Consider the following 23,797-nt stretch of genomic DNA (forward strand, 5'->3'; position numbering starts at 1 on the left):
AATTTGAGCCCGATGAATCCTGGCATTGTCATCTTGGCATATGCCCGTGCCATCAGGGAAGAAATATAATCCATTGATGGAATAACCTGCTCATTCAGTTTATTCAGGTAGTCAGCTGACCTTTAGTCTTGGGGTACATGCAGTAACTATCCAATAGGATAGGTACAGCATGCTAAGTTTAGTTAGTTGCTTAGTTCATTCCAGGTGGCGACTTTTTTTTTTTTTGGCCGGGCAGTGTATTTTACCAGTGCTTTATTACTAAATACAATGCTATCTGATAGTATAATATTTTTGTTGCAGTGTAATTGCAGATCACTAGTGTCAGTGTAAACCAAAGAAAGTTAAAAAAAAAAAAAAAAGCAAAACAATGGTGTCTCAGTAACAAAGGTAATAGAAGACGTCTTGATGTCAGGACTTTTCAGGCCCATTTACATGGCTGTATTATATTGCACTAAAATGGGTAACTAACCTATAATAGGAGAGGTGCACCGTATGGAAATTTCCGTACCGAAACCAAAAATTCAGGATGCACTTGGTCAAAACCGAAAATTATTTTTTTTTAAAATCGGTATATACATATATTTTTATATAGAATTGTATTAAATTCGACTTTTTAATTAATATCATGAATTTAAATGAATATTAATTTATTGTCGGCCATTATCGGCACCTTTGGTGCAACAAAAATGCATCCCTTTAAATTCTACGTATGTCTTCACACTGGTCCCTTGCGCTTCCATTGTGGCGTTAAAAATCTAGCTTGCTGCGTGTTTCGTTAGTTAAAAAAAATGCACCTCCCCATTGAAATGCATCAATAGCCCACCTGTGTTACATTTTTGATGCGATTTTTGAGTCACATGACCTATAAAAACACATCATCAGCACAGTAAAATCACGTGCTTTTTCGGCACCATTTTCTCTATCGGCAAAATGCCGAAAACACGGTTCTTCCCTCTCCTCTCATCAAATGCTGAAATGCATGAAGGTAAAAATCCTTCAGCCTTTACAACCACTTTAAGTCTCTCAAATGGGATTCCCATTACACAACAGGCATAATAATAATTACTTTAGAAATATGTCTAATTAAAAGACTTAAAAAATTAAAACTGAACTTTAACTGCAAATGTTAAGCCCCATACACACGCACCGATTGTCGGCCGAACGATCGGCCGTCTTTTGTCCGGTGCTGTCGTGTAGGTTGAAAAGTGCTAAAGACTGCACACGAATTTTGTCGGCCAACAACAGCCGACTGCAGAAGTGATGTCATGTGATGGTTAACTTTCCCTGTGTTTTTTCTTCTCTGAGCATACCCAGTCTTGCTCATCTGCTTTTTATCTGCCGAAATCTGTACTGACTGAGGAACAATCGGCCGTTCTTTGTTGGCCTACAAAAATTTTATAGCCTGCCCACCAGATTTTGTTCGGCCGAAAAGTCGCAGTCGGTTGTCGGAAGCATCATACTAACAAGCCGACAATCAGCCGATCGGACGTTGGCCGAATATTTACGGCCAACAATCGGTACGTGTGTACGGGCCTTGAATGAACATTTGTTCATCCATCTTGTTAGGGTTCGCACTGACACCAAGGCTCCACAATCAAGCAAAGCTATAGGAAGCATTATCTCTATAGCAGCGATCACCAAACTACGGCCCTGCAGCTGTTGCAGAACTACACATACCATGAGGCATTGTAAAACTCTTGGCATTCACATACATGACTAGGCATGATGGGAATTGTAGTTTCTGAACAACTGCAGGGCCGTAGTTTGAGAATCCCTGCTCTATAGGACATACAGCGTAAGTTGGGTTCACCAAGTTGAATCCAGCTCAGACGTGCCGAAGGATAAGTTTCTGCAACTCTTAGGTTGTTGGGATTGTCTTTATGCGCATGCACAGCTGGCTGGACTTAAGGGTTTTGGGTCAAGTGCCAAGGTAACTTGGTGAAACATGTTACAGAATTGCTCATGTGTAGGGGTCAATATGGCAGTAGCTACCTACAAGCAGAAGGTTCAAAGCACCACCAGACCACTGGAAACTGGGCAAGGCAAGTAGTTCAACAGGAACTGGCATCAACAAGAATCTTGACTATCTCCAGGAGGACTTCCGTCATATCTCACGGACCCTGGGACATGTTGATGTGTAATCACAAACCTTCTCAGGACTGAATCCGCTGAATCTCTTCTAAAACTACCATTGAACCAAGCAGCTAGCTCTGAAACACATTTTGTTTTGTTTTTTTTGGAGTTGGACATGTTTGGTTATGAATGCCGTCCATTGTTCGTTGCGTGTGATTTGAAGAAGCAAATTAAAGAGTTCCAATTTTCCTTCTTGTTGTATAAAAGTCACATCATCTGTATCAACATAATGGAATCATGGGAATTCATGCAGAGCAATGGTCCCCACAGGGCCCCATTGCATGGGAGACAGGTGCTCGGAATGGAAAAAGGTTCAAAACTGGCACCGAAACAACGGTAACTGAGGTCAGCACTGACTATACAAGCACAAGGTGAGGAGGTCACTGTTCATAAACAAGAATATTTCCATCAAAGGCCATCCCTTTTGGTTTTTCCCTCTGGGTGTCGGAGAATGTACTGGGCATCAATGGCAGGATGGTTGGTATCTGTTACAAGGCGATGAGCATAAAAAGTATCAACGTAAAAGGTTAAAAGGGGCTGGTCGTGCATGTTTACCTCCCCCCCCCCCCCCCATGTCACTGAACGTCAGGTAGCAGCTGGAGGAGTGGCCGGCCAGGTCCGGTGAGTAAAGCTGGCCACGCCCATCTGCGAGGCTGACCCACCAAAGTGTCTGATTAGCACAGTTGGTAAAGGTGAGTGTCGGAGAGGTTCAGTCTGAGTATTCAGTCAGCGGAGACCTGTTCTGCTCCCAGCAAGTGGTCACTCTTTCTCCAGATCACCTACGGCAGCTCCACTGTGTTGTGGTCGGTTGTCGGGGTGGGTTCCCTCGAATCTTTGAGAAGCAATGGCAGCCTGGTGAGACATGCTCTTTCTCACAACGTCCCCTTTACGCCATAACACCACCTCCTGGAAGAGGATGCAAAGGAATAAAGTTAGGGGTGAGCAAAAATGAAAACGAGGGGGAAGAAGGGCAGGACAAAGAGAGACATAAAAAAAAATGGACTGAGGGGGTGAGAGAAAAAAAAATGAAGAATTTGGTCATCAGAGAAGGGGAGAGGTAGGGAGCAAAGTGAGTGAGTGAAGAGATGGAGAGAGTAAATAAAGAAGCTTTATATGCAGAAAGAGACAACTGGAGGTGCAGAGAGAGAGAGACAAAGAGTGAGCTGTAGGTGCAGAGAGAGGGGGAGAGAAAGAGAGCTGGAGCTGCAGAGAGAAAAAAGCTGGAATTGCAGAGAGAGAGAGAGAGAGAGGGGGAGAGGGGGAGAGAGAGAGAGTGAGTAAGAGCTGGAGCTGCACAGAAAGAGACAGCTGGAGGTGCAGAGAGAGGGGGAGGGAGTGCTGGAAAGTTAGAGGGAGCGAGCTGGAAGTTGAAAAAGAGCGAGAAAGCTGGAGCTGCAGAGAGAGAGAGATCCAGAGAGCGAGAAAGCTGGAGCTGCACCGAGGGAGAGCGAGAAAGCTGGAGCGGCACAGAGGGAGGGCGAGAAAGCTGGAGCGGCACCGAGGGAGAGAGTGAGAAAGCTGGAGCTGCACCGAGGGAGAGAGTGAGAAAGCTGGAGCTGCACCGAGGGAGAGAATGAGAAAGCTGGAGCTGCACCGAGGGAGAGAGTGAGAAAGCTGCAGCTGCACCGAGGGAGAGAGTGAGAAAGCTGCAGCTGCACCGAGGGAGAGAGATAGAAAGCTGGAGCTGGACAGAGGGAGAGAGATAGAAAGCTGGAGCTGGACAGAGGGAGAGAGATAGAAAGCTGGAGCTGGACAGAGGGAGAGAGATAGAAAGAAGGAGCTGGACAGAGAAAGCTGGAGCTGCACAGAGGGAGAGCGAGAAAGCTGGAGCTGCACCGAGGGAGAGCGAGAAAGCTGGAGCGGCACCGAGGGAGAGCGAGAAAGCTGGAACGGCACCGAGGGAGAGCGAGAAAGCTGGAGCGGCACCGAGGGAGAGCGAGAAAGCTGGAGCGGCACCGAGGGAGAGCGAGAAAGCTGGAGCGGCACCGAGGGAGAGCGAGAAAGCTGGAGCGGCACCGAGGGAGAGCGAGAAAGCTGGAGCGGCACAGAGGGAGGGCGAGAAAGCTGCAGCTGCACCGAGGGAGAGATAGAAAGCTGGAGCTGGACAGAGGGAGAGAGATAGAAAGCTGGACAGAGGGAGAGAGATAGAAAGCTGGAGCTGGACAGAGGGAGAGAGATAGAAAGCTGGAGCTGGACAGAGGGAGAGAGATAGAAAGCTGGAGCTGGACAGAGGGAGAGAGATAGAAAGAAGGAGCTGGACAGAGAAAGCTGGAGCTGCACAGAGGGAGAGCGAGAAAGCTGGAGCGGCACAGAGGGAGGGCGAGAAAGCTGGAGCGGCACCGAGGGAGAGAGTGAGAAAGCTGGAGCTGCACCGAGGGAGAGAGTGAGAAAGCTGGAGCTGCACCGAGGGAGAGAATGAGAAAGCTGGAGCTGCACCGAGGGAGAGAGTGAGAAAGCTGGAGCTGAACCGAGGGAGAGAGTGAGAAAGCTGGAGCTGCACCGAGGGAGAGAGTGAGAAAGCTGCAGCTGCACCGAGGGAGAGAGATAGAAAGCTGGAGCTGGACAGAGGGAGAGAGATAGAAAGCTGGAGCTGGACAGAGGGAGAGAGATAGAAAGAAGGAGCTGGACAGAGAAAGCTGGAGCTGCACAGAGGGAGAGTGAGAAAGCTGAAGCTGGACAGAGGGAGAGAGTGAGAAAGCTGCAGCTGCACCGAGGGAGAGATAGAAAGCTGGAGCTGGACAGAGGGAGAGAGATAGAAAGCTGGAGCTGGACAGAGATAGAAAGCTGGAGCTGGACAGAGGGAGAGAGATAGAAAGAAGGAGCTGGACAGAGGGAGAGAGATAGAAAGCTGGAGCTGGACAGAGGGAGAGAGATAGAAAGAAGGAGCTGGACAGAGAAAGCTGGAGCGGCACAGAGGGAGAGCGAGAAAGCTGGAGCGGCACAGAGGGAGAGCGAGAAAGCTGGAGCGGCACCGAGGGAGAGCGAGAAAGCTGGAGCGGCACCAAGGGAGAGCGAGAAAGCTGGAGCGGCACCGAGGGAGAGCGAGAAAGCTGGAGCGGCACCGAGGGAGAGCGAGAAAGCTGGAGCGGCACCGAGGGAGAGCGAGAAAGCTGGAGCGGCACCGAGGGAGAGCGAGAAAGCTGGAGCGGCACCGAGGGAGAGCGAGAAAGCTAGAGCGGCACCGAGGGAGAGCGAGAAAGCTGGAGCGGCACCGAGGGAGAGAGTGGGAAAGCTGGATAGAGGGAGAGAGAGAGAAAGCTGAAGCTGGACAGAGGGAGAGAGAGAAAGCTGGAGCGGCACCGAGGGAAAGCGAGAAAGCTGGAGCGGCACCGAGGGAGAGCGAGAAAGCTGGAGCTGCACCGTGGGAGAGCGAGAAAGCTACACAGAGGGAGAGAGTGAGAAAGCTGAAGCTGGACAGAGAGAAAGCTGGAACGGCACCGAGGGAGAGCGAGAAAGCTGGAGCTGCACCGAGGGAGAGCGAGAAAGCTGGAGCTGCACCGAGGGAGAGCGAGAAAGCTGGAGCTGCACCGAGGGAGAGCGAGAAAGCTGGAGCTGCACCGAGGGAGAGCGAGAAAGCTGGAGCTGCACCGAGGGAGAGCGAGAAAGCTGGAGCTGCACCGAGGGAGAGCGAGAAAGCTGGAGCGGCACCGAGGGAGAGCGAGAAAGCTGGAGCGGCACCGAGGGAGAGCGAGAAAGCTGGAGCGGCACCGAGGGAGAGCGAGAAAGCTGGAGCTGCACCGAGGGAGAGCGAGAAGGCTGGAGCGGCACCGAGGGAGAGCGAGAAAGCTGGAGCTGCACCGAGGGAGAGCGAGAAAGCTGGAGCTGCACCGAGGGAGAGCGAGAAAGCTGGAGCTGCACCGAGGGAGAGCGATATGCGGGCAGATGCAAAAAGATGCAGGCAGAATAAATGGGGAGGATAGAAATAAGATAAAAAACGAGAGGCACAGAGATGGATAAAAGAGAGGAAAGGATGAGTGAGAATTGTGTATTAAAGTAGTAGTACATTTGTGAGTGACATTTTGCCCACAGGTGAGCATATAATAAAACTTAGCTGTAGGTAAAATGAATATATTTCATAGAGCAGACGCCGGTGATGTCTGCGCCTTACACAGTGACTCCCGTGTGCATGTGTGGGAGTGCCATGACAGCTTGGCCAGTCAGACATCTGCATCCGTGGAAGGAAGAAGGGAGAGTTTGTTGCCCACTGGCAGTAGATCTACAGTCACCGGCCACTTTATTAGGTACACCTTACTAGGTCCCAGGTTGGACCCCCCTTTTGCCTTCATTCTTTGTGGCCTAGATTCAACAAGGTTTTGCTCCATAGTGACATGATAACATCATGCAGTTGCTGCAGATTTGTCGGCTGCACATCCATGATGCGAATCTCCCGTTCCACCACATCCCAAAGGTGTTCTATTGGATGAGATCTGGTGACTGTGGAGGCCATTGGAGTACAGTGACCTCATTGTCAGGTTCAAGAAACCAGGGGTGAGATGATTTGAGCTTTGTGACATGGTGTTTTATCCTGCTGGAAGGAGCCATCAGAAGATGGGTACACTGTAGTCATAAAGGGATGGACATGGTCAGCAACAATACTCAGGTAGGCCGTGGCATTTAAACAATGCTCAATTGGTACTAAGGGGCCAAAAGTGTGCCAAGAAAATATCCCCCACACCATTACACCACCACCATCAGCAGCAGCTTGAACCAGTGATACAAGGCAGGATGGATCCATGCTTTCATGTTGTTTATGGCAAATTCCGACCCTACCATCTGAATGTCGCAGCTGAAATCGACTCATCAAACCAGGCAACATTTTCCCAATCTTCTATTGTCCGATTGTGGTGAGCCTGTGCAAATTGTAGCCTCAGATTCCTGTTCTTAGCGGACAGGAGTGGCACCCTGTGTAGTCTTCTTCTGCTGTAGCCCATCTTCTTCAAGGTTTGAAGTGTTGTGCATTCAGAGATGGTATTCTGCATACCTTGGTTGTGATAAGTGGTTATTTGAGTTACTGTTGCCTTTCTATCATCTGGAACCAGTCTGCCCATTCTCCTCTAACCTCAACAAGATATTTTTTCCTCCACACAACTGCTGCTCACTGGATATTTTCTCACCATTCTCTATAAACCGGACAGATGATTGTGTGTGAAAATCCCAGTAGATCAGCAGTTTTTTAAATACTCAGACCAGCCTGTCTGGCACCAACAACCATGCCACGTTCAAAGTCACTTTGAACCCCTTTCTTCTACATTCTGATGCTTGGTTTGAAATCCAGCAAGTCATCTTCACCACATCTAGATGCCTAAATGCATTAGGTTGCTGCCATGTGATTGGCTGATTAGCAATTTGTGTTACCAAACAATTGAACAGGTGTACCTAATAAAGTGGCCAGTGAGTGTATAAGTCACCTTTTTTTTTTTTTTAAATCAGAAACAAAGTTTATTGAACAAAACAGAAAATTCACAGGCTTCACATAACAAGCTCTCTTGCAAAAAGAGCAGAAACAGTCAAATACAGGTCCTTCTAAAAAAATTAGCATATTGTGATAAGTTCATTATTTTCTGTAATGTACTGATAAACATTAGACTTTCATATATTTTAGATTCATTACACACAACTGAAGTAGTGCAAGCCTTTTATTGTTTTAATATTTGATGATTTGGGCATACAGCTCATGAAAACCCCAAATTCCTATCTCAAAAAATTAGCATATCATGAAAAGGTTCTCTAAACGAGCTATTAACCTAATCATCTGAATCAACTAATTAACTCTAAACACCTGCAAAAGATTCCTGAGGCTTTTAAAAACTCCCAGCCTGGTTCATTACTCAAAACCGCAATCATGGGTAAGACTGCCGACCTGACTGCTGTCCAGAAGGCCATCATTGACACCCTCAAGCAAGAGGGTAAGACACAGAAAGAAATTTCTGAACGAATAGGCTGTTCCCAGAGTGCTGTATCAAGGCACCTCAGTGGGAAGTCTGTGGGAAGGAAAAAGTGTGGCAGAAAACGCTGCACAACGAGAAGAGGTGACCGGACCCTGAGGAAGATTGTGGAGAAGGACCGATTCCAGACCTTGGGGGACCTGCGGAAGCAGTGGACTGAGTCTGGAGTAGAAACATCTAGAGCCACCGTGTACAGGCGTGTGCAGGAAATGGGCTACAGGTGCCGCATTCTCCAGGTCAAGCAACTTTTGAACCAGAAACAGCGGCAGAAGCGCCTCACCTGGGCTACAGAGAAGCAGCACTGGACTGTTGCTCAGTGGTCCAAAGTACTTTTTTCAGATGAAAGCAAATTTTGCATGTCATTCGGAAATCAAGGTGCCAGAGTCTGGAGGAAGACTGGGGAGAGGGAAATGCCAAAATGCCTGAAGTCCAGTGTCAAGTACCCACAGTCAGTGATGGTCTGGGGTGCCATGTCAGCTGCTGGTGTTGGTCCACTGTGTTTTATCAAGGGCAGGGTCAATGCAGCTAGCTATCAGGAGATTTTGGAGCACTTCATGCTTCCATCTGCTGAAAAGCTTTATGGAGATGAAGATTTCATTTTTCAGCACGACCTGGCACCTGCTCACAGTGCCAAAACCACTGGTAAATGGTTTACTGACCATGGTATTACTGTGCTCAATTGGCCTGCCAACTCTCCTGACCTGAACCCCATAGAGAATCTGTGGGATGTTGTGAAGAGGAAGTTGAGAGACGCAAGACCCAACACTCTGGATGAGCTCAAGGCCGCTATCGAAGCATCCTGGGCCTCCATAACACCTCAGCAGTGCCACAGGCTGATTGCCTCCATGCCACGCCGCATTGAAGCAGTCATTTCTGCAAAAGGATTCCCGACCAAGTATTGAGTGCATAACTGAACATAATTATTTGAAGGTTGACTTTTTTTGTATTAAAAACACTTTTCTTTTCTTTTTCGGATGAAATATGCTAATTTTTTGAGATAGGAATTTTGGGTTTTCATGAGCTGTATGCCAAAATCATCAATATTAAAACAATAAAAGGCTTGCACTACTTCAGTTGTGTGTAATGAATCTAAAATATATGAAAGTCTAATGTTTATCAGTACATTACAGAAAATACTGAACTTTATCACAATATGCAAATTTTTTGAGAAGGACCTGTATATTAAACATAACATCTCCAGAAGAATGCATTCCTATCAAAACAGAGCACAGCTATGCACCCAGGCATGGTTACACAACAGAGCATACATTTCCCACCCCATATCCACAATAGAAACACATAGGGCACTATTGCAATAAGCGATCCATGATGAGATCTGCAGGGGCCAGGCCCGGTTGTGCCAACCACCCAGCTCAGATTTTGTCATACCACAGTGGGACACCCCTATGCTGATAAATTAGGCGTTCATATCGTAGAGTAGTGCCAACGGCCTTCACCCACATCTCCAGCGAGGGAGGGGACGGAGACGTCCAGTGCTGCAAAATAAGTTTCCGGGCCTGAAAAAAAGACCTCGACAACGCCAATCGTACGCTGACGTCAGGCAAGTAGTCCTCCACCACGCCAAGGAGGCACGGCTTCGGATCCCCCGGCACAGATAATGAAAATGCAGCGTTAACAGTCTGGACCACCGCTGTCCAATACCTGTGGAGCTTGGGGCAATGCCACAGAAGGTGAATGAGGTCTCCACAATCCCTACTACACCTGGTGCACAAGGAGTCAGTTCTAAGACCCATCCTATAAAGACGGAGGGGGGTGCAGTGCACCCAAAGGAGTATGTAAAGTTGGGAGAGTCGTTGCGCAACGCTAAGGGAGCATGTACGCACCGACTCCAAGGCCTCATCCCACTGATCATCGCTGATATCCCCAACATCTGCCTCCCAATGAGATTTAGCCGGGCTAGGAAATTTCTCCAAGTAGTCAGTCAGCAACATAGAATAGCATTCCGAAATAAACCCTTTAGTCGTAATGCAGCGCCTCATCATAGTAAAAACTGGATCGGGGACAGTTCCGGGCACAGCAAGGAGGGCTGAGCTTGGATTGCGTGCCGCAGCTGTAGATATGAAAACAGCATGCTCGGAGGCAAGTCATAGTCTGCACTAAGCTGGGCAAAGTAAAGCAGGCGGCCCCGGAGGAACACCTGCTTAAGGTGATTAACTCCCCGCGCCCGCCAACGCGCCGCACATGGCAGCTTGGCCAGCTCTGGATAGGTCAAGTTATCCCAAAGTAAACTATATTCAGTAAAGCCAGTAGCCCCCTGCAACTGTTTCGCCTTTGTCCATATTTTGTGCATTAATCTATAGGTGGGAAATAGTTTGTTAGATTTCAAGAAGAGCTGTGACTCTAGGGCCTCCGGAACCCCACGCGCTGCAACCTCATAGAGCACAACCCGAACCGTAGAGTCCCCGTCATAAGTCACCTTTACATTACAATAATGCCAGCAAGGAGGAACCTACAATCCCCAAACCTACCTGCTGTTTGAAGTAACGCCTTTCTTCTTCATCTATGAGCACAAGATTGAGGTAATAGCGCACACTAAACTTCTTGTTGATATCCCTCATAGTTGGCGTCAGCTCATAGCCAGCAAGGAACAGCCGGATGGGTATGGATTCCCCTGCAGCGATAAGATAAGATACTGGAGCATTATTAATGTTTTTGCTCCAAAGATAAAACTCATTCAAAAAGAATAATTGGATTTTTGTCTTACCGTAAAATCCATTTCGCTGATGTTATTAAAGGACACAGCACTTGTCATTCTTGACCATTGGGTTATACTGCCCCCTACAGGAGTAGGACAGTAAGCAGAAAATAATTCTGGCTACACCAATTGGCAGGCCCAAGGGGTATACTCCCTCTCTCTGCTATAGCCAATCAGTTTTGTTACAAGCAGTGTCAGGAGAATTATAACTGCACAGAGGGGTGGGGGCTGTGTCCCTCAATGAACATCAGAGAAAGTTAACATTTTTTCTTTTAAGCGGACCTTTACTTAAAAGTGAAAATCCTCCTCCTCCCCACCCCCACTCCTTAAGCATTTGACAGTGCTGGACTCCATGGACCAGTAAGCACGTGATTTTTAAAAGACAGCAGCTACAGTATTTGTAGCTGCTGACTTTTTTTATTTAACCACTTGACCTCAGCAAGGTTTACCCCCCCTTCATGACCAGGCCATTTTTGGCGATATGGCACTGCGTTACTTTAACTGACAATTGTGCGGTCATGCAACACTGTACCTAAATACAACTTATGTCATTTTGTTTTCCCAGAAATGGTGCTTTCTTTTGGTGGTATTTGATCACCTCCTGCATTTTTTTTTTTTTTTGTGCTACAAAACAAAAATAAAGACAATTATGAAAAAAAAAAAATGATATATATTATATTACATACATACATATATATATATATTAGGGATAGACTGATATGGTTTTTTCAGGCCGGATACCGATATTTTGGGGACAACGGATCAGTATGGGCTGATATTTTGTACACTTAAAGTTTTGAAAAATAAAGACAATTTTTACACGAGTCTAGTACTGAACATGTTAATTTTTGTTTAATGCTTAATGGCTGGCTGGCTGGCACCCTGTGGTAGGTGGCTGGCTCCCTGGGGTGGGTGGCTGGCTTGCTAGCACCCTGTGGTGGATGGCTGGTACCCTGTGGTGGATGGCTGGAGAGCTGGTACCCTGTGGTGGATGGCTGGCTGTCTGACACATTGTGGTGGGTGGCTGGCTGGCACCCTGTGGTGGGTGGGTGGCTGGCTGGTACAGGGCCTGTGGCTGGCTGGCTGGTACAGGTCCTGTGGGTGGCTGGTTGTCTGGCACCCTGTCTGTGGGTGGCTGGCTGTCTGGCACCCTGTGGTAGGTGGCTGGCACAGGGGCTGTGGGTGGCTGGCTGGTACAGGGGCTGTGGGTGGCTGGCTGGTATAGTGCCTGTGGCTGGCTGGTACAGGTCCTGTGGGTGGCTGGCTGTCTGGCACCCTGTGGTGGGTGGCTGGCTGGCATCCTGTGGTGGGTGAGTGGGTGGCTGGCACAGGGGCTGTGGGTGGCTGGCTGGTACAGGGTCTGTGGGTGGCTGGTACAGGGCCTGTGGATGTGGGTGGGTGTATGGCTGTGATACACTCCCACGAGACTAGTCCTGACTCCAGACGAGGCTGTCCAAGGCGAGGGAGACAGCCTAAGAAGGCAGAATGACATCACAAAAATATCGGCAATATCGGCCAGTTCCGGGGCCGATACCGATATATCGGGGGAAAGTGCATATCGGCCTTGCCGATAATCGGTCTATCCCTTATATATATATATATATATATATATATATATATATATATTTTTTTTTTTTACTTTCTGCTATAAATAAACCCAATAAAAAATGTTAAAAGAATCAAATTTCTTCACAAATTTAGGGCACTATGTATTCTGCTACATATTTTTAGTAAATAAATAAGTGTATATTGTTTGGTTTGCGCAAAAGTTACAGCGTCTACAAACTAGGGGAAATATACTGGTATTTTCTCATTTATTTGTTTTATACTAGTAATGGCGACGATCAGCAACTTATAGCAGGACTATGATATCGCGGCGGATAATTGGACACTGAGTTTGTGGGAACCAGTGGAACTAATACAGTGATCAGTGCTAGAAATATGTCACTGTACCAATGACACTGGCTGGGAAGGGGTTAACATCTAGGGCGATCAAAGGGTTAAATGTGTACCTAACCAGTGTTTGTGTGTGCCATGTGAGGTGCTTTTACTCATGGGATGTGATGGATTTTATTCCCTGCTTTGCAGGGAAAGAAAGCCTATCAATTCTCCCCTGTAAGAACGGAGCTCTGCATTGTTTACATTGAGCTCCGTCCAGCCTCTCTTCCCGACGATTGGCGGGTGCCGGCAGACACCCATTGTCCGGCACACGCTGATTGGCTTCTGCTGTGAGTAATCAGGCCGAGGTGCAGAATCACGTATATATACATATACGTGTATATATACGTAGTTCTGCAAAGAATGGCCGCCCTGTAGCAGTGAATCTGGTATAGGGCAGTCGTTAAGTGGATAAAAAAATAATAATGGGCAAAGTTCCTCTGTAACATGGTGACACCAGGATCCCTCCGGGGTTCAGTCACTTGACTCAAGACAGTGGGGTCATGTCGTTTCTGCAAGGGGATCTTAGAAGACTGATGTCCTGTGGCTATTCAGGCAAAGCAAGTGACTCAGTATCTCTACCTGAACCATCTTTTTGTTATCACCCTAACCAAGGTTCTACCAAAGGGCACATGACCAATGTCTCTGCAAGGACTAGGCAGCCTGTGTGGTGTCCTTAGTGACAGCCATGGCTGCTTCTTCCTGCCAAATGATGTCAAAGACTTTCTGTGAATCCCTACTGTTCCCGGCTCCTGACCTCTCACAGGGGCTCCATCCATGATTTCATACTTGGCGATGGTGTCGTTCTCATGGTAAACATTGGGCCCGGTGCCCGTCGTCTCTCTTTTAATGATATCGATCTCCATGTGTTTAATCTTGATCCGTACCAGCAGGAAGTAGATTTTGCCTACGATGACATCTTTGAGGTGATATCTAGAGAAAAAGAGGAAAAAAAAGAGCATATATACAGCAGCCTCAAGAGCACCTGTATTGTAGCAAAAAAACATAAAGCTGTCAAGGAGTGGGGCTGGAATGGTAAACATAGCACTGGCATATTGGCCACATTAAAGCCCTATTCTAATCTTGAATCATCTTGTTGGGAAGATGTTCTTTCAAGAGTCCCTAAGGGAGAAAAGTAAACTAAAATATCAGCAGTTCTAGGGGGACATTGGCCAACTAGATGAGACAGACTGGGACACAATTCTTGAAAGCCCCCGATTCTCATCACCCAGACCATTGGTGTTAAACTCAATTTCATCAAGGGCCGTATTGCCATTATGGTTGCTCTCAAAGGGCCAGTTGTATCTGTAAGACTAGGTATGCAGTGTTCAGGAGTGTGCTCTGTACAGATTGCAGAATTCAGGAGTGCGCTACGTGCAGAGTGCAGAATTCAGGTATGTGCTACATACAGAGTGCAGGGTTCAGGAGTGCGCTACGTGTAGAGTGCAGAATTCAGGTATGTGCTACATACAGAGTGCAGGGTTCAGGAGTGAGCTACGTGCAGAGTGCAGAATTCAGGTATGTGCTACATACAGAGTGCAGGGTTCAGGAGTGAGCTACGTGCAGAGTGCAGAATTCAGGTATGTGCTACATACAGAGTGCAGGGTTAAGGAGTACGCTACGTGCAGAATTCAGGTATGTGCTACATACAGAGTGCAGGGTTCAGGAGTGCGCTACGTGTAGAGTGCAGAATTCAGGTATGTGCTACATACAGAGTGCAGGGTTCAGGAGTGAGCTACGTGCAGAGTGCAGAATTCAGGTATGTGCTACATACAGAGTGCAGGGTTCAGGAGTACGCTCTGTACAGATTGCAGAATTCAGGAGTGCGCTACGTGCAGAATTCAGGTATGTGCTACATACAGAGTGCAGGGTTCAGGTGTACGCTCTGTACAGATTGCAGAATTCAGGAGTGCGCTACATGCCGAGTTCAGCAGTGCGCTACATGCAGAGTGCAGAATTCAGGTATGTGGTACATACAGAGTGCAGAGTTCAGGAGTGCGCTACGTGCAGAGTGCAGAATTCAGGTATGTGCTACATACAGAGTGCAGGGTTCAGGCGTACCCTCTGTACACATTGCAGAATTCAGGAGTTTGCTACATGCAGAGTTCAGCAGTGCGCTACATACAGAGTGCAGAGTTCAGGAGTGAGTTATGTACAGAGTGCAGAGTTAAGAAGTTTACTGTGTACAGAGTGCAGAATTAAGGAGTGTATATATGCAGGGAGATCCTTGCTCGTCATCTGTTCTCGCCATGAGTGAATGCAGGGCAGGCACGTATATGTGAGAGCCGCGAGTCACCAAGAGGAAAGCTATACTTGTAAACACAGAAGGCTTCTGTGTTTACAAGTGATAGTGGTGAGCAGGGAGCAAAGGACAAGAGCCAGAGGTGGCAGAATAGAGTTCCGCTATGTTCTGGCTTAAAAAAAGCCCTGGCTGCAAGGGCCACATGAAATAGCCTGGAGGGCCGGATTTGGCCCCCGGGCCTTGTGTTTGACACATGTGACCAAGTCTCTTAGACCGTTTGACGCAACTTTACATTATACATAGGGCTTATTTAACCCCATTGGGAGTTTCTAAATATTGTTCAAACTATAACCCGAACTGCCCCAGATGCAACGTACAGCCAGGCACCTTCATGCATATAATATGGTCATGTCCCAATCCAGACTTTTTGGCTACAAATAGTAAAATTCCTGCACGATCATATGGGTTCACCTCTCCAGCTAGACCCCAGGACATGTCTCCTTGGTCTACTTCCAGACATCAATAAAGATAAGTTCTTTTTCACTTTTCTTTCACGAAACTCTTTAGTGCCCGAAAGCGTATAGCCAGGTCATGGATGCAAGTACGCCCTCCTACCATACAGACATGGATAATGGATGTAAATTCCACTCTCCCTTACAGAAAGATGATATATTGCCACAGAGGCTGTCCTGCCAAATATGACAAGGTCTGGAACAGGTGGTTGGAACATTCTATCACCTGTAGTGACTAAAATCTGGTGGGAGCCACATGAGGCACGCGGGATACAGTTGCTGATTTCCCATCATACATGGATGCCCACTCACTATACCTTGCTGGGTTTAAATATAGTTGGTTTACGATCACAAATATATTTCCCATGTTCTATATTCCACAGGGTTGCTATAACAGTACTATGGTTATGGTGTTGCTGGATTATCAACCTTTTGTATGTAACTGTTGGATTGTTTGAAATGTACCATGTTGTTATGCTTTCATTACAAATAAATTTGACTCTTTAAAGCGGAGTTCCGGCCTCAGGGGTCAAATTTAGATAACAATACCCCCGGGACAGTCAGGGCTAGTACATTCCACAATGAATAGCCTCTGAACTGTCCCGGGTCGCACTTACCTGTAAAAAGAAATACTTACCTTGAAGAGTTCTTCTCCAGCGCTGCCATCTCAGGTGTGGGCAGTTGAAGCCAGTACGTCCTCTTCGGTGACGTCGGAGTCCCACAATGCACTGCACCGGCCCTGCTCATCACTTCCGGTGCAGGCGCGGCATGCCCAGAAGCTGTTTAGCAGGGAATGACATGCCTGCACCAGAAGTGACGAGCGAAGTGCAGGCGCATTGACTCCTGGGAGCGATGACGTTCAGCTCCCAGGAGTCATCGCAAACCGGAAGTGACGGCGCGGGCCGCGGTCACAGAGGGAGGCAATGGAAGGAAGGGGAGTATATTTTCTTCAATATCAAGGTAAGTGACCAAAAAAAAAAATAAATAAATTGGGAGCATCCATTTCTTTTTCAGGTGGCCCTCAGCAAGGGGATGGCCCAAAATAGATTTTTTCAATTTTGAGGCCGGAACACCGCTTTAAGTGCCGGTTCACACTTGTGCAAGTTTACTGCAAACGAGATGCGTTACAAAAAGTCTAGATTTGCATGTCTTCCCAAAATACATTGAGTTTGTGACGGTCGTTCACATCTATGCGTTGCGATTCAGATGCGAATGTAATGCGATGATGAAAAGGGTCATGTGCGAGTTTACAGCGCTGCGTTGCGAATTTAGTCTCCATAGACATCAATGTAAATCGGCCTGGACTCGCATTATCAGTTCAGATATGTGCGAATTCTTATTTTTTTTATGTAGAGTTTTCCCCTCAGCTCCACCCCTCCTTACATCGCATCTGAGCTTAAAATTAAAATAATCAACGCAATCAGTTCGCATTACAATCGCGCTGGTTATATTGAAAAACGCAAGGAAAACTTGCACTGAAAATTCGCATTGCAATCACACCCGTTCGCAATCGCACAAGTGTGAACCGAGACTAATTTAAAAAAAATATCACCAGTTCTGGTGGACAGGCCCTGCAAAAGCATATGCAAACCAATACACATACTTGGACTTGTTGTACTCAAATTCAATGTGCAGACAATCCTCAATGCCCACTTCCATCTTGATGGAGGAATTAAGCTCCGGGTAGGTACTTAGCGTGTGGACCACAATGTCCATTTCCTTCCCGATGTCATTCAAGCGGCGGCTAAGCGTGGCACGCAAGAAATACCTGGAAGGAAGCAATGTAGAAGAAATGTACCAATACAATCCGTTATTCCACATTAATGCACAACTCATGCCAGTTAGCTAAATGCATATTTGAAATACCATTTTAATTTGCATATACCATGTCTTTCCTATGCCTGCCTGTAAAAGGAATCATCAAGGTCTCCAATAGTTCAAATTCTCTTCCATTTACCACTTAAATAATATATATATATATTTAAGCCAAAACAAAATCCATGCAAAGTGAGACCACAAATAAAAAGTAGGCACCTACAGGAACATTCAGTTGCCAAGAAACTTCTAATATGTAAATAAAGACTTATATAAATAAATACGGTATTCAAAACGCCAAAATTGCCATTTTTGAATACTGTCAGTTTTTATAAATTGGCGCCGTTGGCAGCCGAGTAACTCGGAAGGGCTGCTGTGACGTCGCTTCCGGGTTACATGATCGGAGACCTGATCAAAGCCAAATCCGGCTTTGTTTGGGATTCTAACCAGCTGGCGGACTTGCTCGGGGTTTCCCAGCGGGACGGGAGACTCTGGCAGGGCAGCAGAAGGTGGCAAGAACAGGAGGGGGGGGGGGGGGGGACACGTCCCCTCCTGCTCGCTGGGATAATGGCCAAGATGCATCAGTTGTTATCATCAGAAAGCCGACCACCGGCTCTTAACCACTTAAGCCCCGGAAGATTTTACCCCCTTCCTGACCAGGGGGTATTTTGCGATTCGGCACTGCGTGACTTTAACGGACAATTGCGCGGTCGTGCGACGCCGTACCTAAACGAATTTGACGTCCTTTTTTTCCCACAAACAGAGCTTTCTTTTGGTGGTATTTGATCACCTGTGCGATTTTTTGATCATGTGCTATAAACAAAAAAAGAGCGTCAATTTTGCAAAAATAACAATATTTTTCACATTTTTTTATATGAAATTCCCCCCCAAAAAAATGTAAAAATCTAATTTTTTTAACATTTTTGGCCAATTTGTTTTATGCTACCTATGTTTGGTGAAAAAAAAAAAAAAAAAAAAAAAAAAAAAAAAAAAAAAAAAAAAAAAAAAAAATCGCAAAAAGCGTATTATTGATTTTTGTCATTTTTGTTGTTTTTTTTTTTTAACGCGTAATGGCGGCGATCTGCGATTTTTTTGCGGTACTGCGACATTGCGGCAGACAGATCGGACCCTTGACACTTTTGGGGTTACCAGTGACATTACTGCAGTAATCAGTGCTATAAATATGCACTGTTACTGTAAAATTACACTGGCAGTGAAGGGCTTAGCTTTATTTGAGAGGGAGGGGCTGTGTGTGTCCCTAGGGGCGTGATTCTAACTGTGATTGGCTGTGGCTTGAGCTGTAGGAACACTGATCAATAGGGGGTAGAACCGTATGATCAGTGTTTCTACACAGGGGAGAATGACAGGCGGCTTGTTTACACTAGCCGCCTGACTTTCTCACTCTCCCCCAACGATCGCAGAGTGACCAGCGGACATCGGGTCCGCCTGTCACACGCGGGGGGGGGGGGGGGGGGGGTCCGTGACCGCGCGGGAGCACGCCTCCGGCGGCGCGCACTCGCTCCCCAGAGCCTCACAGGCTAGTGACGTTTATCTACGTCACATTGCCTGTGAGGGGCTGACCGCCGCAGTATATCTACTCGCGGCGGTCGGCAAGTGGTTAAGTACGGTCCAGGGGAGATGCATCAGAAATCCAACCACCGGCTCTAAAATACAGTACCGGGGTGATGCCTCTAGCTGCAGGCATCACCCCGGTATAACCGCTTCTTCAAGCCGACGCACAGATACATCAGTTTGTGAGAAGTGGTTAAATAATTAGTTCACGTTTATAGAAAGAATGTAGAGGTGAACATCGGACACCCTCCCCACTGCCCCCCATCACACTGACAGTACTGACTAATCCGAATCGATCAGGCTCACACTGGAAGTGCTGCACAGAGAAGAGCGAGGATTTCAGATCCCTGGACTGCTGGAGCAGTTATGGGGGTTCTGACAGCTCAGCAACCCTAGGAGGTAAGTACAGCAGGCACAGGGGGTGGGCAGGGTGTTCATGTTAGTGTAACTTTAAACTTTTTTTGTAAACATGAACACTTTAACCACTTCCGGACCGCCCACCGTATATTTACATCGGTACTTTGATGTTAAATACCGGAGTCATGGCAGCAGCTAGCCATAAACCCCGGTATTTTCTTACACGGCGGGAGGTCGGCTTTAACATAAAAGCGGTCCCAGCTGGGGATTCGCCACGGGATTAATTTTATGGATGGCGGGAGAGGTGCCCACCCCCCTCCCGCTGCTTTCTGGTCTTTTTCCTCGCTTACCATAGCTGTCAGTAGCAGGGAAAACGATCCGATCCGCTTGCCTGATGGGCAGGAAGTCCAACGAGGGCAAGATGGCCCCCACTCAACTCCCACTCAGCGATGTCAAACATCCAATGGACTTAAAGGGGAACATTTTTTTTTTAATAAAAAAAAAAAAAAACTTTTTTTTTATTGCTTTTAAGTGTAAATGTGAGATCGGAGGTCTGAGGACCCCAGATCTCACATTAAAGAGGACCTGTCTTACTTATTTGTATCAAGGGATGTTTACATTCCTTAAAATAGTAATAAAAGTGATCACAACTTTTTTTGTAAAAATGAAAAGTAAAATAAAAAGGAGAAAAAATAAATTTAAAGCGCCCCATCCCTCTGAGCTTGTGTGCAGAAGCGAGCGCATACGCAAGTCACGCCCACATATGTAAACTGTATTCAAACCACACGTGTGAGATATCGCCACGATCGTTAGAGCGAGAGCAATAATTTTAACTCTAGAACTCCTCTGTTACTCTAAACTGGTAACCTGTAGAAATTTTTAAAGCGTCCCCTATGGAGATTTTTTAAGTACCAAAGTTTGTTTGTCACGATTCCACGAGTGTGCGCAATTTTGAAGCATGGCATGTTGGGTATCTATTTACTCAGCGTAACATTATCTTTCACAGTATGAAAAAAAAGTTGAGCTAACTTTACTGTTTTCTTATTTTTTAATTTAAAAAAAGTGTATTTTGTTTTTCCAAAAAAATTGCATTTGTAAGACCGCTGTGCAAATACGGTGTGACAAAGTATTGCAACTACCGTATATACTCGAGTATAAGCCGACCCGAATATAAGCCAAGACCCCTACTTTTGCCACAAAAAAGTGGGAAAACTTATTGACTCGAGTATAAGCCTAGGGTGGGAAATGCTGCAGCTACTGGACCCAACTGGACCACCACGAGACACAAAACAGGGGCTGCGTGCATGGTACAGGAGATGGCGCAGGTCATAGTACAGGCATTGCACAGGTTATGGTAAGGGCATGGCACAGGTCAGGGCACAGGTGATGGTACAGGCATGGCACAGGTCATGGTACATGCATGTTACAGGTCATGGTACAGGCATGGCACAGGTCACAGTACAGGCATGGCACAGGTCATGGTACAGGCATGGCACAGGTGATGGTATAGGCATAGTACAGGTGATGGTATAGGCATGGCACAGTAAGTACAGGCATGGCACAGTATGTACAGGCATGGCACAGTATGTATAGGCATGGCACAGTAATTACAGGCATGGCACAGTATGTACAGGCATGGCACAGTATGTACAGGCATGGCACAGTAGGTATAGGCATGGCACAGTAGGTATAGGCATGGCACAGTAATTACAGGCATGGCACAGGAGATGCAGTGCTGCGGGCATGGTACAGGAGAATGTCCTGTACCATGCCCGCAGCACTGCATGAGGAAATACAGGGGCTGCGGAGGCATCTCACTTACCTGTCGGTGAAGCGCTGTCTTCGATTTAAAAATCGCGCCACCCGGCGCCGCCATACGTCACCGCAAATGCGCCACCGATGCTCGGGAAAAGCCGAACACGTTCGGCTATTTCCGGGCATGCGGCACATGCGCAGTGACACGGCGGCGCCGAGCGGCGCCATTTTTAAAAAGACACTCCAGTCAGTGACTCGAGTATAAGCCGAGGGGTGCATTTTCAGCATGAAAAAACATGCTGAAAAACTCGGCTTATACTCGAGTATATACGGTATCTCCATTTTATTCTCTAGGGTCTCTGCTAAAAAAAAATATAGGTAATGTTTGAGGGTTCTAAGTAAATTTCTAGCAAAAAATACAAATTTTAACTTTAACAACAAGTGTCAGAAATAGGTCTGGGCCTTAAGTGGTTAGGAAACAAGCTGCAGGCGCTCTGCTATAATCAGATAATGAACTTGTGGATCCCTACCTCAGTTTCACGTTCTGACCCGTGTACGATTCGTAGGGTTTCTCCACATGGGTGAATTCAAAGTCGAAGCTCTGCGACTGGGACAGTTCTCCGGGTCGAGCCAAGTCTTTCACCAGGGACACAAACTCATGGTGGTTCCCTCGGTCATAGTACAGCTCTGCAGAGGTAAATGGAAAAAACAATTAACATCAGAGATGGTAAAGACTGGAGACTGCGCTGTACCTCCTCTTCAATAGAGGATTCAGAGCTAACTCACACCAGGGTGTTGATCTGTGTTTTAACGCACCTATAAAACGCATAGAATGCAAGGACATCTGAAAAAATACATTTCCAAGGTGTCCTATTCGCATTATAATGCTGAGCATGCATTAGGGATGATCAGATACCAAGTAATTCGGTATTGCCCAAATGCTCCTGATAACCAATATTTTGCGCCAATACAAAATGAATCGGCACAAATCGCTTTGCAAAGAAACGCATGCAATTTCCCCCACTGTTCCAGTGTGTGTGTGTAGAAAGGGAAAAGCGCCATCTAGTGGGCAGTTTACATAATGTAAGAACTCACAGTACATATCTGGCCACATGCAAAATAATCTAAATAGGTGTCCCGGTCCGCCGATGATAGCAAATCACCGCGGCTGGCGGTGCTCACAGGGCTGGAGGAGATGTAGAGGTGGTCCGCCTCCAAGGTGACATCACTTCCGCCCAATACCCACGCATAGCTCCCAACTGTCCCTGATTTTGAGGGACTGTCCCCAATTTAGAACAAAGTCCCTCTTTCTTGTTCATTTCTCCCTCATTTTAGTCTCATCTATATAGTTGTATATAAAATGCACTTTTATTATTTCTCAAAAAGTGTTTTCCAGTGCTAAACCTATCATCCAATTTCCAAATCGCTTTATTTGTAAATGTCAAAAAAGGGGCGTGGCAAGGGGGTGTGTCCTATGCCTACATACTTTTGTCAAAAGCTCTCCCTCGTTCCCATCTCAAAAAGTTGGGAGGTCCCGGATCTTCTCCTCCAGCAGCCCTGATTTGCTGTCATTGGCGGACAGGGACACCTATGTAGATTTTGCATGTGGCCAGATACAAAATATTTCATAAAATTAGAATATCATAAAAAAGTTAATTTATTTCAGTAATTAAATTAAAAAAATGAAACTCATATTTTATATAGATGTGTTACACACAGAGTGATAGATTTCAACCATTTCTTTCTTTTGATGATTACGGCTTACAGCTAGTGACCACCCGAAATTCAGTCTCTCAGAAAATTAGAATATTACATAAGACCAATATATATATATATATATATAAATATATCTATATCTCTCTCTCTCTATATATATATATATATATATATATATATATATAAGATTTTTAATACATAAATGTTGGCATAGTGAAAAGTATGTCCATGTACAGTATAGAATGCACTCAATACTTGGTCGGGGCTCCTTTTGCATGAATTACTTCATCAATGCGGCGTGGCATGGAGGCGATCAGCCTGTGGCACTGCTAAAGGGGTTATGGAAGCCCAGGTTACTTTGATAGCGGCCTTCAGCTCATCTACATTGTTGGGTTTGGTGTCTCATCTTACTCTTGACAAAACCCCACAGATTCTCTATGGGGTTTAGGTCAGGCGAGTCACTGACTGTGCAAAATTTTGCATTTTATTTGGAAATCAAGGTTCCCAGAGTCTGGAGGAGGAGTGGAGAGGCACAGAATCCAAGTTGCATGAGAGCCATGTAATCTGCTGGTGTTGGTCCACTGTGTTTTATCATGTCTAAAGTCAGCGCAGCCCTCTACCTGAAAATTCTAGAGCACTTCATGCTTCCCTCTGCTGACCAGCTTTATGGAGATGCTGATTTCATTTTCCAGCAGGACTTGGCACCTTCCCACACTGCCAAAAGTACCAATACCTGGTCACATGATCATGGTATCACTGTGCTTGATTGGCCAGCAAACTGGCCTGACCTAAACCCCATAGAGAATCTGTAGGGTATTGTCAATAGGATGAGATAACACCAGACCCAACAATGCAGATGAACTGAAGGCCGCTATCAAAGCAACCTGGGCTTCCATAACACCTCAGCAGTGCCACAGGCTGATCTCCTCCATGCCACGCCGCACTGATGCAGGAATTCATACAAAAGGAGCCCCGACCAAGTATTCAGTGCATACTATACTGTACATGGACATACTTTTCACTAAGCCAACATTTCTGTATTAAAAATCTTTTTTTTTTTTTTATTGGTCTTTTTTTTTTTTTTTGTTTAATATAT

At 46.5% G+C, this 23,797-nt stretch overlaps 1 protein-coding gene across 1 annotated transcript in view; it reads right to left on the reverse strand.

The window, feature by feature from the left end:
* Positions 1 to 1,783: 1,783 nt before the first annotated feature.
* The window catches only part of VPS26B (VPS26 retromer complex component B), a 36,149-nt gene continuing 14,135 nt past the window's right edge, over positions 1,784 to 23,797 (reverse strand). The window contains exons 2-6 of the mRNA XM_082274265.1: positions 21,516 to 21,672; positions 17,090 to 17,254; positions 13,490 to 13,665; positions 10,568 to 10,710; positions 1,784 to 3,039 (exon numbers count right to left, since the gene is read on the reverse strand). Of these exons, the coding sequence (XP_082130391.1) occupies positions 2,893 to 3,039; positions 10,568 to 10,710; positions 13,490 to 13,665; positions 17,090 to 17,254; positions 21,516 to 21,672 (788 nt within the window). The 3' untranslated portion in view covers positions 1,784 to 2,892. The remainder of the gene's footprint in view (positions 3,040 to 10,567; positions 10,711 to 13,489; positions 13,666 to 17,089; positions 17,255 to 21,515; positions 21,673 to 23,797) is intronic.

This window comes from Pelophylax lessonae (genome assembly GCF_965119305.1).
Source record: "Pelophylax lessonae genome assembly, chromosome: 12".
NCBI lineage: Eukaryota > Metazoa > Chordata > Amphibia > Anura > Ranidae > Pelophylax > Pelophylax lessonae.